This window comes from Trichomonas vaginalis, chromosome IV (assembly GCF_026262505.1).
Source record: "Trichomonas vaginalis G3 chromosome IV, whole genome shotgun sequence".
In the NCBI taxonomy this organism is placed as follows: Eukaryota; Parabasalia; order Trichomonadida; family Trichomonadidae; genus Trichomonas; species Trichomonas vaginalis.
The window spans coordinates 32129314-32142988 of record NC_067206.1 but is presented as its reverse complement, the minus strand read 5'-3'; the positions used below and the strand labels follow the sequence as shown (position 1 = coordinate 32142988).

At 33.8% G+C, this 13675-nt stretch overlaps 5 protein-coding genes and 2 pseudogenes across 7 annotated transcripts, besides 5 other annotated features; 5 read left to right on the top strand and 2 right to left on the bottom strand.

The window, feature by feature from the left end:
- Positions 1 to 9729: part of a mobile genetic element that runs on past the window's edge.
- Positions 1330 to 3199, top strand: TVAGG3_0206270 (annotated as a pseudogene). The gene has a single exon. A coding segment is annotated over exon 1 (1870 nt).
- Positions 5415 to 5903, bottom strand: TVAGG3_0206260 (uncharacterized protein; the record flags this gene model as incomplete). The annotated part of the gene is made up of 1 exon (XM_051226482.1): positions 5415 to 5903. A coding segment is annotated over one exon (489 nt), but the record flags the coding sequence as incomplete, so codon positions are not given.
- On the top strand, positions 7910 to 8269 carry TVAGG3_0206250 (uncharacterized protein; the record flags this gene model as incomplete). The annotated part of the gene is made up of 1 exon (XM_051226481.1): positions 7910 to 8269. The coding sequence occupies one exon, from the start codon at positions 7910 to 7912 to the stop codon at positions 8267 to 8269; it is 360 nt and encodes a 119-aa protein (XP_051111467.1).
- Positions 8411 to 8770, top strand: TVAGG3_0206240 (repellent protein 1 family; the record flags this gene model as incomplete). The annotated part of the gene is made up of 1 exon (XM_001293817.2): positions 8411 to 8770. A coding segment is annotated over one exon (360 nt), but the record flags the coding sequence as incomplete, so codon positions are not given.
- TVAGG3_0206230 (uncharacterized protein) lies at positions 8819 to 9055 on the top strand (the record flags this gene model as incomplete). Its single annotated transcript, XM_001293816.1, has 1 exon — positions 8819 to 9055. The coding sequence occupies one exon, from the start codon at positions 8819 to 8821 to the stop codon at positions 9053 to 9055; it is 237 nt and encodes a 78-aa protein (XP_001293817.1).
- Positions 9195 to 9521, top strand: TVAGG3_0206220 (uncharacterized protein; the record flags this gene model as incomplete). The annotated part of the gene is made up of 1 exon (XM_001293815.1): positions 9195 to 9521. One exon carries the CDS (start codon positions 9195 to 9197, stop codon positions 9519 to 9521), a length of 327 nt encoding a protein of 108 aa, XP_001293816.1.
- Positions 9522 to 9729: a terminal%2Cinverted (terminal inverted repeat of Maverick-1A/1C transposon ID:TVAGG3_0206210).
- Positions 9730 to 10054: 325 nt separating this feature from the next.
- Positions 10055 to 10234: a mobile genetic element.
- A 570-nt stretch (positions 10235 to 10804) lies between these two features.
- Positions 10805 to 11656: a mobile genetic element.
- A 159-nt stretch (positions 11657 to 11815) lies between these two features.
- Positions 11816 to 12468, bottom strand: TVAGG3_0206180 (annotated as a pseudogene). The gene has a single exon. A coding segment is annotated over exon 1 (653 nt).
- A 1136-nt stretch (positions 12469 to 13604) lies between these two features.
- Positions 13605 to 13675: part of a mobile genetic element that runs on past the window's edge.

Below are 13675 nucleotides of genomic sequence, written 5' to 3'. Positions count from 1 at the left end.
AGACTAACCAAAAATATATTTTTGCTCAAATAACGTCAGGGTCAATTTCTTCAACCATTTCACTTCTTCGTCAATGTCAATAGAAGCTTCTTCAACCTTTGGTAAGAACTTTTGTATAACATCTTTGTTCGTTATTGTCTTCAGAGATGAAGGATAATATTTCACATTTGTTTCACCCTTCTTATATTCTTGTTCGGAAAGATTTAAAGCAATACTGAAGAAGTCAATGTTAGAGTTCTTTATGACAGTATAATGAGTATCTTTGACATTCACGAAGAAACTCTTTTGTTTCAAAACTACTGCTAACTCTTTGTGAAGTATAACGTTTTGCGGTCAATGACGATAGCTAATGGTCTGACATACTGACCGAACTTAGATTCTTTCACAAACTTCTTATTAAAGATAACATTAACATTTGAAGCACCATTGAACTCATTCTTGATGGCAGTAGCGAGAGCATTGTATGAAAGAACTTGCAATCTTGCATGTGTTTCATTAAAATAAAATATTAAATTATTTTGAAAAATAACTTTAAAAAAAATCTAATCTAATTTTTTTCAAAAAATATATTTTTTTTATTTCCTACTAAAGATGTATCGAAGTTGTCTAAGTTAGAACACTCGGAAATAAAACAACTTCTTACAGAAGCTAACATAGATGTTGCAAAGCATTACGCAACAAACAAAAAGCACTCGCTGACTTCATTAAAGACTATAATGGTGCGCAATAAGTTATGATAGAATTCATGAGTTCATAAAGCCGCAACGCGGCGAGGACGAAGTCCATGCAAGAGCATTTCTTTAAATGACGTTGCTATTGACTTATATCATAGACGTTCAGTACTCTCATGAGTTAGAAGAGAAATGTATGACATAACAAATGCAAACGTTGGTAAAACACGAAAGAGAGACGACACACTGAAACAAAGAGAAGAGAGATGTTTAAAAGTGCTATAGAACAAGTTCGCAAAGCTAACGATGTCATTCGTTCCATTGACGACAAACCAAAAGAAGGTGAGAGATGGTTAAAGAAAAGATGAAGAGAATAGGAAGAGAAATGTGAAGTCAGGCAATAGACTCATTGACTTTAACATCGAAGCTTTGATGAACCAAACAGAGACTACTTACACAACATTTCGGTAAGGTTTTCATGAGACTCTTAGAGAAAATTAAAATAAACTCACAACAGAGATGGATGGTATGTTATAAACTTGGTGGAAAGTATGAATGTTCTACGTTAAACCTCAATAATATTGGAACATTACTACATCAGCTCTTGAAGGAGAACTTTATATCAGAGATAGAAGCAAATGCTGCAGGTATTGTTGAAATGCACTATGACTTCTTCTTGACAAACATAAAGAATCTTACTGAAATAAAGATGTATGATTTAACAGAATATGAAAGGCTTAACGATGTCAGATGTAAAGAAAGGCAAACCAAAAAGAGACCATATAGAGATGAAAGCACACTGACAAATGACCAGAAAGCCATTTTGGAAGCTCTTAAGCAAACAGGAAACCCAGCACTTATAGAAAGCTTTTGGAAAGATAATGGTGAAAAGAAGTTTTATAAGAAGAGAAGCGGTCAGTTTCTGGAAGTATCTTTGCACATTACCTATAAATCTTGAACGCTACCAATCTTCAATGAACTTAACAAAAGAACTGCAACACTTATGACAGAAGACAATTGTTTCGTTTATGCTTGCATTCAGGCTGGAGTAGATGAGCAGACGGTAGACCACATGAGAGAAGTCATTCGTGTTAAGACTTTCCTCAAAGTAAAGTACAAGAATTTCCTGATGCAACAGGTATAGCATTTAATGTTACCATTGGTTACTTCAATGACTCAAGACATAATGATAAAGAGATACATACCAAAAGAATGTAACTATTCGAACTATTGACTTACTTCTTGTTGAAGACCATTACATGTTAAATGAAAGATTACCAATGACAACATATTTCGTCAGAAATTACAAAGAAATCTTGAAGGAGTGTGGTGGAATGAACATTGAGAAACAGATGAAGATTTATACAATGAGAGATGGTAAATATGTAGTTCGTTATGATAGAACAACACCGTTATGGCATGTTATGAAAACATTGTGGGAGTGCAAATATTTCGAACCTATTTCTTATGGAGAACTTTTCACATATACGACTGACTTATATAAACAGAACCTTGCACCATTTAAAGATTTGACATATGCTCCAAAGTATTGTGTACAACTGAAGAAGAAAGCCGAGTCAAAAGAAGTAAATAAAAATAAGTGCAAGTTCATTCCTGAGCACGTTTTCTTTGCTGACTTTGAGTGTAGCACAGACGGCTTTCATAAAGCTTTTAACATCTGTTATGACAGTGAAGATGGTTCAGTGAGTGAAAGCATTTGGGGTCAGAACTGTGCAACAGAATTTTTGGAACGACTTCCTGACAAGAGTTTAATATATTTCCATAACTCAGTTATGATATAAACTTCATCTTAAGACACATGACAGAAGTGAAAGGAACTCCCATCATTAAAGGTTCACGAACAATGCAAATAACTGGCTTATATAAAGGAAGGGCAATTATTATAAAAGACTCTTACAGTGTTATAAATAAGAAGCTTAAACTATTTCCTGCTATGTTTAACTTACAAACAGGACCGAAAGAAGTATTTCCATACAACTACTACAGCAGTGTTTTGTTAGCAAATGACAACAGAACTGGTGTCATTTTTGAAGCATGTAAGTTTATCCGGGATGCGGATATGTTCATGAAAAACATAGATTCCATCAAAGGTTGCAGAATAGATGAAAACCACTTCGACTTAGAAAAGTATAGCACATTTTATTGCAAACAAGATGTAAGAATTTTAAGAGAAGGTTTTGTTAAGTTCCGCAATGACATATTGAAAGAATTTGATTTAAACGTTTATGACTACGTTAGTATTTGTTCAATTGCTAACAAATTATTTGAGAACAGAGTGTACTTCCCGAATGGAAATTTATATGACCTCTCAATAAACCAAGAGAGTTTATTTCGAGATGCATTCAAGGTGGAAGATGTATGTTGTCAGATAACATTAAACAAAAGAGTAAAGAGAAACTCATTGTTGCTGATTTCGACGCTGTTTCATTATATCCATCAGCTATAGCAAGACTTTATACTTTAGAAGGTATTCCAAAGGTTATGAAGAAAGAAATGTTAAGCACAGAGTATCTCATGAGACATTTATTCGATGACGACCAAAAGGAACCCATTGGTGAAAAGTTTATGTCTGGCTTCTTTGTTCTCATTAAGATAAAGAGATTGGAATACATAGACACTTTCCTTTAATAGTTTGTGACCCTGAACTAAATCCAGAACTTAACGTTCCCAGAAGTTCAAACACTTGCTGTTTAATGTATGTTGACCATATAACATTACAAGACCTCATAAAATATCAAGGTGTCAAATGTGAAGTGTTGCAAGGATACTATTACGATGGAAACAGAGATATTAGAATAAGAGATGAAGTAAAGAAGTTGTTTGAGTTAAGGTTAAAGTATAAGAAAGAAGGAAATCCTTTGCAAGAAAATATAAAGCTCATTCTGAACAGTATTTATGGCAAAACTATTCTATCTCCTATTGAGTCAAAAATAACCATAGTAAATGACAAAGATGCTATAAGATATGCCATCAGAAACTACAACCATATAGTGAAGTTCGAAGGTTTGGATGGTTCAGATAAAACTATTTTCAAGCTAACGAAAAGCATTTGCAGACACTTTAACTTCTGTCCACTTGGTGTTAATATTCTATCTATGTCAAAACGTATTATGAATGAAGTATTCTGTACTGCAGAAGATATGGGACTTCAAATCTTTACCAGGACTGTGATAGCATGCATATTTTCAATGAAGACATACCAAAGCTTGCAGCAGAGTTTAAGAAGAGATACGGTCGCGAACTTATAGGAAAGAACCTTGGTCAATTTCATTCTGACTTCGCAGAAATAACACCTGGAAAACAAAGTTTAGCATACAAGTCAATATTTTGTGGAAAGAAGACTACATAGACTTACTCACTAACGATTTAAATGAAGTTGCATTCCATGCACGTTGCAAAGGTGTCAAACAAGACGTCCTTGCTTTAACAGCAATGAAATGTTTCCTGAAGCTATACAATGCTATTACAATGAAGATAAGAACATTCACATACCTGTTGGAACATATGACAAAGACTCTGAGTTCAGTTTAATGAAACTTTACAAAGCACTTTATGACGGTCAAGAGATTGGATTTGACTTATGTAAGTCTGCTACACCTTGCTTTGCTGAAAAGTTTAACTTCTCAATAACGACTAAAACAAGCTTTATTCGTAAGTTGAAGTTCTGAGGTCATTTATTTTTGTCAGCAATGAGGTCATTCGTGATAAAAATAATGAGGTCATATATTTTTGTCATTTATGTATAACCATTGTCTCTCTTAAACTTTGCAATAGACAGCTTTGTTCTTCTTCCTTCTACATCTGTAATGTTTATATAATCTTTGTTATACTGTCTTAAGACATTCATTCGTCTGTATTGAGTTCCCATGAAATAGTAAAAGGCATCTTCACTTGGGACATAGTAGTAGTTCTCTAACGTGTGATATGAGTATTGTATAATTTCAACAGCGTCTTCAGGAAGAGAGTCAACAATGTCAAACCAATAGCCATTTGAACCAGAAATATTTTCATGTTTTCTCTTCTTGTCGTCCATCTTAAGTTCGAGATATGAAAGTCTCCTCTGTCTCTGTTTATATGGTCTACTTCACGAAGTCCTTCAGGGTTCGAATGAAAGTTTCTGCAACTATTCTATGTTTCATCAGCTTGTGTTTGTGTTTAAATTTACACAAATATAACCATCTCCTTGGTCAAACTCACTTAACAACTCTTTTATTGCTTATACGTCTAATTGGATAAGGGTACTCTGAAAAGATTTCATAGTCATTGTCATGTTCGAGTGTTTGCCAATGTCCTTCACCTTCCATGCCTTTCACTCAAATAAAATTTTCAGAAAAAAATAAAATTAGCGTAGATTTTACAATACAGCTATTGTAGAATTTAAGAGTTGTGCTTCAATGTAGAGACAGTCCTTATGGTCTGGAGGTAAGAACACTGGGCAGTTATGGTCATGAGTGGAGAACATGTCTATCCAAAACTCACGATTGAAGCCTTAATTTATAGTATTTAGGGTTAGGAAGTGGTGAAGTTCTTGTATGACCAATGAACTCATTTTCAACTCCCTTACTTAAGTTTGAATATAATATAGCTTGCTTTCTATCCCAAATGCCAGGTGTTACAATCTTTGAAAATTCATTTTTCCTCGGAAGCATTGCATCATAATTGAAAACATTCTTGAAATCATCACTTGGTTCAGAGATTTTGAAATCTTATACGTAATGGATTTTCTTTCTCTTTAGCGACTTCATTGAATGGTGAGAATACAACAAACTGACAGTCATGTGTTCCATCTTCATTTTCATTAAATTCATAATGAAAGTCTATAAGTTGTGGCTGACTACCTTCTTCTTTCAGTTGTGCAAGAAACTCACGTAAAGGCTGTAAAGTTTGTACTTCAATGTTGAACTTTTTCTCGAACATCTCATTAAATGAAATCATACATTGTTGCAATGTTGTATCGTCTTTAAAGTATTTGTATATGTGAATGTTTTGGGCGCTTAAAGACTGTTCGTCATTTTCTATCTCGACTTGAAGTATAAAGTCAACCTTTCTGAAAGCACGTGTTATATACATATTTGTTATGCCAATGTACTTCTCTTCATTTATGTTCACAATCCAGTCTGTTGGAAACTTAAACGTTACTCTGTTCCCCTTTATTTTGACGTCAGGGTTTTCACTACTGAACGCAACAGATAAAGGTATTTGTCTATACATTTAATTCGGATAAAATAAACCATTTACTCTTTCTTTGCTTCAGCTTCTTTAGCTTTTGCTTCAGCTTCTTCTCTAGCTTTCTTCGCCAGCAAACGTGGGTTCTTCTGCTTCCAGCAGCTAATGCAGCAAGTTGTTTTTCACTAAGTTTTTCTCTTTGGTCTCTCTGGCTTTTGTTCTTGTTTTTGTTCCTTCAGTTCGGATAAAATTTGCTCACGAATTTCTTTCTTCAATGCTTCAACATCTATGACCCCTTGGGTCTTGTCCGTAGGGCTTGTCTGAGTCATTTGACTGCAGATAAAAAACAAATTAAAACTTTAACCGATGTAAAATGAGCTTGTCAAAATCAGAGCGAGAGTCTATTATATTAAATGACGCAAGAGGAATACAACATCCTTTCTATTACGTAAGTCAGAGTAAAGATGGTAAAATATACGTAAGAAAAAGAAAGGTTCCATTAGCGAATGCAGAGAGCGACAACATTAAGGTGTATGGCAGGGTGAAGTCCACGAAGCCCATATAAAACCTTCTGTTCAAACTGAAAAGTCAATAGAACCAGAAGAAAAGAAGCCAGATGTACTTTCAATAACGAACCAAGAGCTTATTGCAAAGTTTCGTGAATTTCATTGAAAAACAAACCGAGTCAAAGAATCCTGACCCGCCAGTGAAAGAAGTTGAGACAAAAGAGAATGTACAGTTCATTGAAAATGTCAAGAAACAACTTCCACCACGAATTCCAAGAAGAAGAGTGAGAATAATGAAGTAAATAGATATTTTTATCTGAAGTAAATACATGCAGAACGAACAGCTAAACGAATTTACTCCAGCAGAGGCATATTCATCAGATTCGCTCATATTTCGATATCATAGACAATGCAGTTCAAATTGGTGACACTAATAGAAAATATTCTGATGCAAAGATTCCATCACAACCTGGAACTGCTAAAGATAACACATGGGTAACATTCAATCTCTCACCTCCTGGTGAAAATATGTTGGACCTTTACAATACATTCATTACGTATAAAATGGAAGGTCAATTTATTGTAGATAAAGAAATTGGTTCAGGTTCCAATAAAACAAACCCACCAGGATTTTGGATTGGTTTCGATGACGCTTTCTATGCAGTTGCTGGATATCAAATCCTTGCAAATGGTCGTATCGTATATTCTCAAGACAACGCAAGAGAAGAAGCATATATAACTTCAAACTCACAAACTACCGAACAAATAAAGAAAGTAGATGTTTTCTCAAAGACTCGACATGAAGATGTATGGAGTCATTCGGGAACATGCAGAACAGGACAAATTGTTAGTGGTCCAATTACAGCAGGAAAATCATTTGATTTTAAGCTTCGTTTAAGAATTCCTGTTAGAAGATTCCTTCCATTAGAAGCTATTCGATTTATTCCAGCTTTTGCAGGAAACATTCAGCTTAAAGTAAAGTTCAGTAGCGACGCCTTACAATGCACATCTATATCTGTAAATGATATCATTGCTTTCAATCCAACTCTTAAAGTTGCATTTGCTCCAGATTCAAATCCACCGACAAATAAATTTGTTCCATGGAATGAACCATTCACTATGATAACGAAGGCAGTAGAAGCTAGTGGAACAGTTACTATTACAACTGTAACCCAGCAACTATTTCGAACAAAGATGGATTTTAATGAATGTTTTATTCATCCAAAGTCATTCTCTTTAGACCCTAACATTTATACAGAACTTGTAGAACATTATACAAACGAGGCTTTATGTTTTCCTGTTAAAGTTATGGATTGGATTCCTATGGACGGTTCATTCTCAAAGAATACAGATAGTTCAAGTGCAACATTTACAGCAGCTTATACGCCTATTAATGTTAAAAGTATTTGGGCACTATTTAGAAAGAAAGACAACTATTATGTTAATTTTGAGAACCCTAAGTTTAAATATCTTCAGCTTTCCATGGGAGCTTATGGAAATATGCCTGCAGAACCTGAAAAATCATATGGACCTGTATTTTATGAAATGGTTGCGAACGCTTGCAATACAAACAATGATATGATAGGATTTAATGAAGATGTTATGAGGTCATTGGTGGATGATGGTAGTGTGGAACATAAATGGGATAGCTATGACAACACACATTTCTTATGTGGTTTTCCAACAGAAGTGGACTTTTGCTTCATGCAGGGTCAAACATCTACTGCTCCAATAACATACAAATTGTCTGTTAAAGGACATATTGAACTAGCAACTGAAAATGTACCAAAGCCACTTATTGGATTTATGAGGGATTGTTGCTTTGCCATTCAGGTGCGTGCTAATGGAATCCCAATAATAAGATTAGATGACTATAACTTAGCTGCGGACGACAGTGAGGAATAAAGGATGAACGTTTATTTTTAAAGCTTATAAATGAGTTCTTCATCAATCTCTCGTGACCCTTCACCATCTGTGAAACAAACTTTACCAAACGATTATGGAGCACCTATTGAATATTTCTTACAAGCTGCACAATGGCAAAGAGCAGTCTCACCAAGGTTAGGTGTTCCACCAGCTCCTGTCAAAAATAGCATTTGGTCAAGTCCTTATATAAAATATGGTCTCCCACTAGGTTTGCTAGCTACAGCAGGAGCAGTTATGATGTTGAAAAGAAATAAAGCAAATGTTGTAAATAATACTGAAGTAGCTGAAGTTAAACAAACTCCGACACCTTCGCCAAAACCAACATCAAAACCAACACCTTCACAAACAACACCTTCAATGACTCCTGAACCTATGAAAGTACAAACTCCTGTTCAAAAGTCAACTCCAAAACCGACTCCAACATTTAAACCAGAACCTACTCCTCAAATAAATCGTAAAACTCCTGCGTTTCCTTACTGAAAAAATAACGTTATTTTTATTTAATATTAAAATTTTTATTTGATTGAAATGACAAATAAAGTCACTGAAGCAATGAAACAAAAGTTTTTGGTAGAATACATTAAATCAGGAGCGGTTCCAGAAGGTTTTTACATTCATACTATGAAGGATGATAGAGTTCAGTTTAGAAAGATAAAGCAACCATTAGATAAAGAAGGAATTTTGAGAAAGATTAAACTTCATGAAGACAACATTGCTGAACTTAAGAAAAAGCTAGAAGAGTTGGAGAAAGGAAGAGAGTTGTAAAGCAATGAATTCAACAGGGTAGAAATGAGGTTAGAAATCGGGTTAGATATACCCATCTACCCTAAATTTATTTTTGTGCTATGTTTTCATACGTGTGAGGGTGGTGATATCATTTATTTTTTATTTTATTTTTATATAAATGACGAAAACTATTGAGATAACAAACTACAACGGTCATGAGTTCAAGAACTTGTTCTTCGTTCCTCGTGAAAATACATTCTATCAGATACGAGGGAGAAAGGGTAAAGTTAGTTTGAGCGTTTACGACAACAAACATAATGGGAGATATATAAAAGCAATAGATACAGACGGTAAGCGTGTTTCATTAGCTTTGTCAAAACTTACTAACATTTATTTTGACAGTGACTTTGACTCTGACGATTGGAGTGACAGCAGCGATAGTGAAGAATATGAACTGTTGTGTGAAGCAAAGCAATGGGAAGAGTTGCAATACTTTTGTAAATGAGAACGTTTATCTTTTACAGTAGTAAAGTCGTTAGTGAAAACGTTAGTGAGGTGAAGTGGTTGGTGGCTTTGTAAATATTTAAGGTTAAGTTAGTTTTTGCGTTCGTGTTGTAAAATATACGTTAGCGGTTTTGTAAAGTATCAAATTCACAAGTATTGGGTAAGGTGGAACGCAGTGCCTCCGTACCCAAGATATGTATACTAACTAAAAATACTAAATTCTAAAAAAATTCAATTTATTCAAAACGTATACTAAGTGATCACTTCATTAGTAGGATCAGCAATCCTACTAAATGGTGAGAACGCCACTAACTAAAAAGGGAGTCCTTGGAGCTCTTGATCTCTTGTCAGTAGAGTTCATAATGAGGCATGGCATCTACTGATTAGAAATCAGAGCAATCCTACCTTACCTTCAGGAGCTACAAAGCTCCTAATCGTTACAAGAGGGAGCCTTGGAGCTCCTGAAGCTCATCAGCAGAGGCTATTTACCATTTGGGCCTCTTCTGATGAAAGATGCGAAACACGTCTACGAACCAGGAGCTTCAAAGCTTCTAATCCTTACTAAAGGGAGCTTTGGAGCTCCTGAGTCACCATCAACAGAGTCCCAGATGGTAAATGTCCTTTGCTGATGAAAGATGCGAAACACATCTACGAACCAGGAGCTCCAAAGCTTCTAATCCTTACGAAAGGGAGCTTTGGAGCTCCTGAAACTCCTTTTACTATAAAATAGGACAGTTTTCTTCTGAGGTTCTCATCAAATCTAAGACTTCAGAAGAAAGCTGTCCTATCAATGTATACTTACACTCTCATGGACTACAAGTGTACAATTTTAAGGCAGAGATTATCCGAGGCCTCTCATCAAATGAGGGACCTCGGATAATCTCTACCTTAAGTAGTCAAATAACTTTTCTCACTATTTAGGAACAAAAGAACAAGAGTTGGAGTACTTTAAGGCAAGATTCTTCCGAAATCTCTCATCGAATGAGAGACTTCGGAAGGACCTTGCCAAATCCTTGAACGCCAATATCCTTGGAACTGAGCTAGAACTAGGGAGAAGTAGCATACTATAGAGCACGATGGTAATCTCGGAAATGCTTATATCGCCCCAAGCACAATATTTAAGAAGTCTAACTCATATATACAAGAAGTCAGGCTGAATAGATATTGTGCATATGGTTTGCAGAACTCTCATGATATTTAAAATTCATGTTATCCCAAAAAGGTGACACTTTGGGTGTATCGTCCATCCCAGGGATGCAAAAATCACATCACCTTGGATCTATATTTTAAATTTTTTGATTTTTTCGAAAATTTTTCGGAAAAAAAATATTTTCAGAAGAGCCTTAACGGCTAAGTTTTATGTTTAATGTTGAGTATCAAAAAGAATGGGTATCTGATATAGCCATCATATATCCCAGAAGCAAATAAAAATTCTGACTTTTTAAGCATAAAAAATGAAATTTTATTTTTTGCAAAAAACAGGCCACCCGGATGTACGTTTATTGAGAGGAGGAGGATTAAATTTTTGAAAGCACTAAAATTTGTAAATATGCTAGTTATATAATAATATGCATTATTTTAAAAAATAAAAATTAAAGCACGTTAAAATCTTTTTTGATGAATTTTTACAAAAGCTACTCAGGATAATGCAAGATATGAGTAGTTAAACATAAATTTCAAATCAGATTTTACTTATAATAAATATTTTAAATTTCCGAAAATTAAGTTCAGATCGACTCTATACGTAGTAAATACTAAATAAGGTGCCAAAAACCTATTAAACAGTATCAAAACTATCAAGATTGTAATGTTTTTGAAGAAAAATTTATAGAATTATGGACTTCAAACAGATATTATGTAAATAAAAATAATATAATGAATTTATTTATTCGTATAATAGCAGTAATAAGTCGATTATTCACTTCTACTTCTGAGATTTGAATTTAATTTCGACAGAAAAAGAGATTCAAGAGGAAAATACTAGGGGATACAAACAGCCACCATGACAGGATTATTATGGAGCCAAGTTGTATTTTTTGATATTTTTAGAGTTTTCCTACCTATTTAGGTACCAAGTTATTGCTTAAAATTAAGGTTCTAAATTCTGAAGTTTACATGATCCTCCCGGGCGCACCCTTAAAATTTTTTACTTTTATTTTAAAAAATAATTTCACTATTTATAACAGTTATCACTAAATCTAATATCAGTTGACACAGGACTTTCATAATGAATACCGCGAGAATTTCGAGATTGATCTAATAATATGTTTGTTGTCATATTTAATGAGACTTTATTTAAACAAGCTTGACATTGCCGTTTTTAGAAATATGACCAATGATACTGACATCGTCGTCATCATCGTGGTATGAAACAAAATCATCGGAAACACCGTTGTCATCAATGACATCGCCATAAAGTTCAAATCGGTTAAGAGCAATGCATGGAGGATCACCGGGACATGCTTCGTTCTGGATGACTTCAACATATTTAGCACTGTATGTTTTATCGAGTTTGTATGTCTTCTCGTTGCATCGACGCATATCTTCGTCTTTCATTCGATGAACTTCTGTCCACGTTTTATTATCATCTGATATTCGCAATGACCATGAATATAGCAACAGTAGAAACAGCCATAATTATCTTCTTCACAACAGCATCCATCATAGCAACAACCACAGCGGATGAAATAACTATTGAATCTAAACCTTTTATTTTTCAAAGAAAAACGAATATAGGGATGTTCATCATAGCTTCTCATACAATTAGAACACCAGTCATATTGTTTGTTCCATGGGTATATAGCGTATTCCGGTTTTGTCATTTGCATTGAACCATTACTATCTTGCTTAGAAGAACCACTAACATCAATAAGAATTATTTTATCATTATACACTTTTTCGAATATCCCAATTTCACTGTATGCCGTAATAAACAGCGAGAAAATCATTTTAAAAAGTGACATTACACTTATCATAAACAGAACTTAACTTTACACGTCTTTTATCTAACAAATAATTATTTTTTCCTTCTAACAGTGAAGAACATTTGAAATAAAAATAACTCATAGCGAAATTTTACTGCCTTAAATACATAAAAGAATAATTCGAAAATTTGACAGTTATTGAAAAGTATCATGCAATTGAATTGAGAATAATCATTATCGAGATATGATTTTGTTGCATCAAATGATTAGAATCAAACATGATCATTCTTATTTATAAGTAAAATTTTAAGAATTAGTTATAGAATGAGTAGAAATCATAAATAAATATTGATATGTTTTTGAGCTAGAACATTTGCAAGTTATAGTCTCTTTTCTTATATTAGTTTCAATGATTTTTGTTGTCAAAAAGTCAACTTTTATCATCCCAAAGGATTTATCAACAGATTCGCTCCCTGATGCACTATGTTCTTCTTCGATTTTAAACATTCTGAAAGTGCTTTCATTCACATTATATTTAACCCATTTTCCTCGATTTTCTAATGGAGTATTTGAATTGATATATGTTATCTCTTCCCAATCAATTCCATTATTGCTTCCTTTCAGGTAATGATTTCTTAGTGCATTGCAGTCAATGGGTGTGTATATTTTATAACCTGTAATTGTCAATAGTTTCATAGGAAAATCAAATATTAGCCAGCCATACTCATTCGCTTTCGAATGCCACATACAATCAGAATTTTTCTCAATTAAACAATATGGAGAGCTTATTCTCAATCCGTCACATGCTTGAACTGCACTTTCCCATTTAGGGGTTGATGTCAAATTAACAATTGTTTTTAGGTATTCACTTGTATATATATTTTGATATGATTCAAATATATAACTCATATATGATTAGAACATTATTTAAAGAATAACACTAAGAGGTTTTATTTTTATATATCAAATCTCAAAATTCTGAATTGACATTTTAGGATTCAACACCAAAATATTCAAGAAAATCAACTATTAACCGATAATTCTTGATACACTCTCATGAATAAATTGGCAATAACAATCCTCAAAAACTGACTCAAAAATGTTTTTTATTTCAAATCTAATTGTCACTTTTTAAGTCATACTTTAGTTATCATTGATATTGTTGTAAACGAAAACGATAAAAACGGTTTGACAGAAAAAGTGACACTTTACATGGCAAAAAATAGAGCCT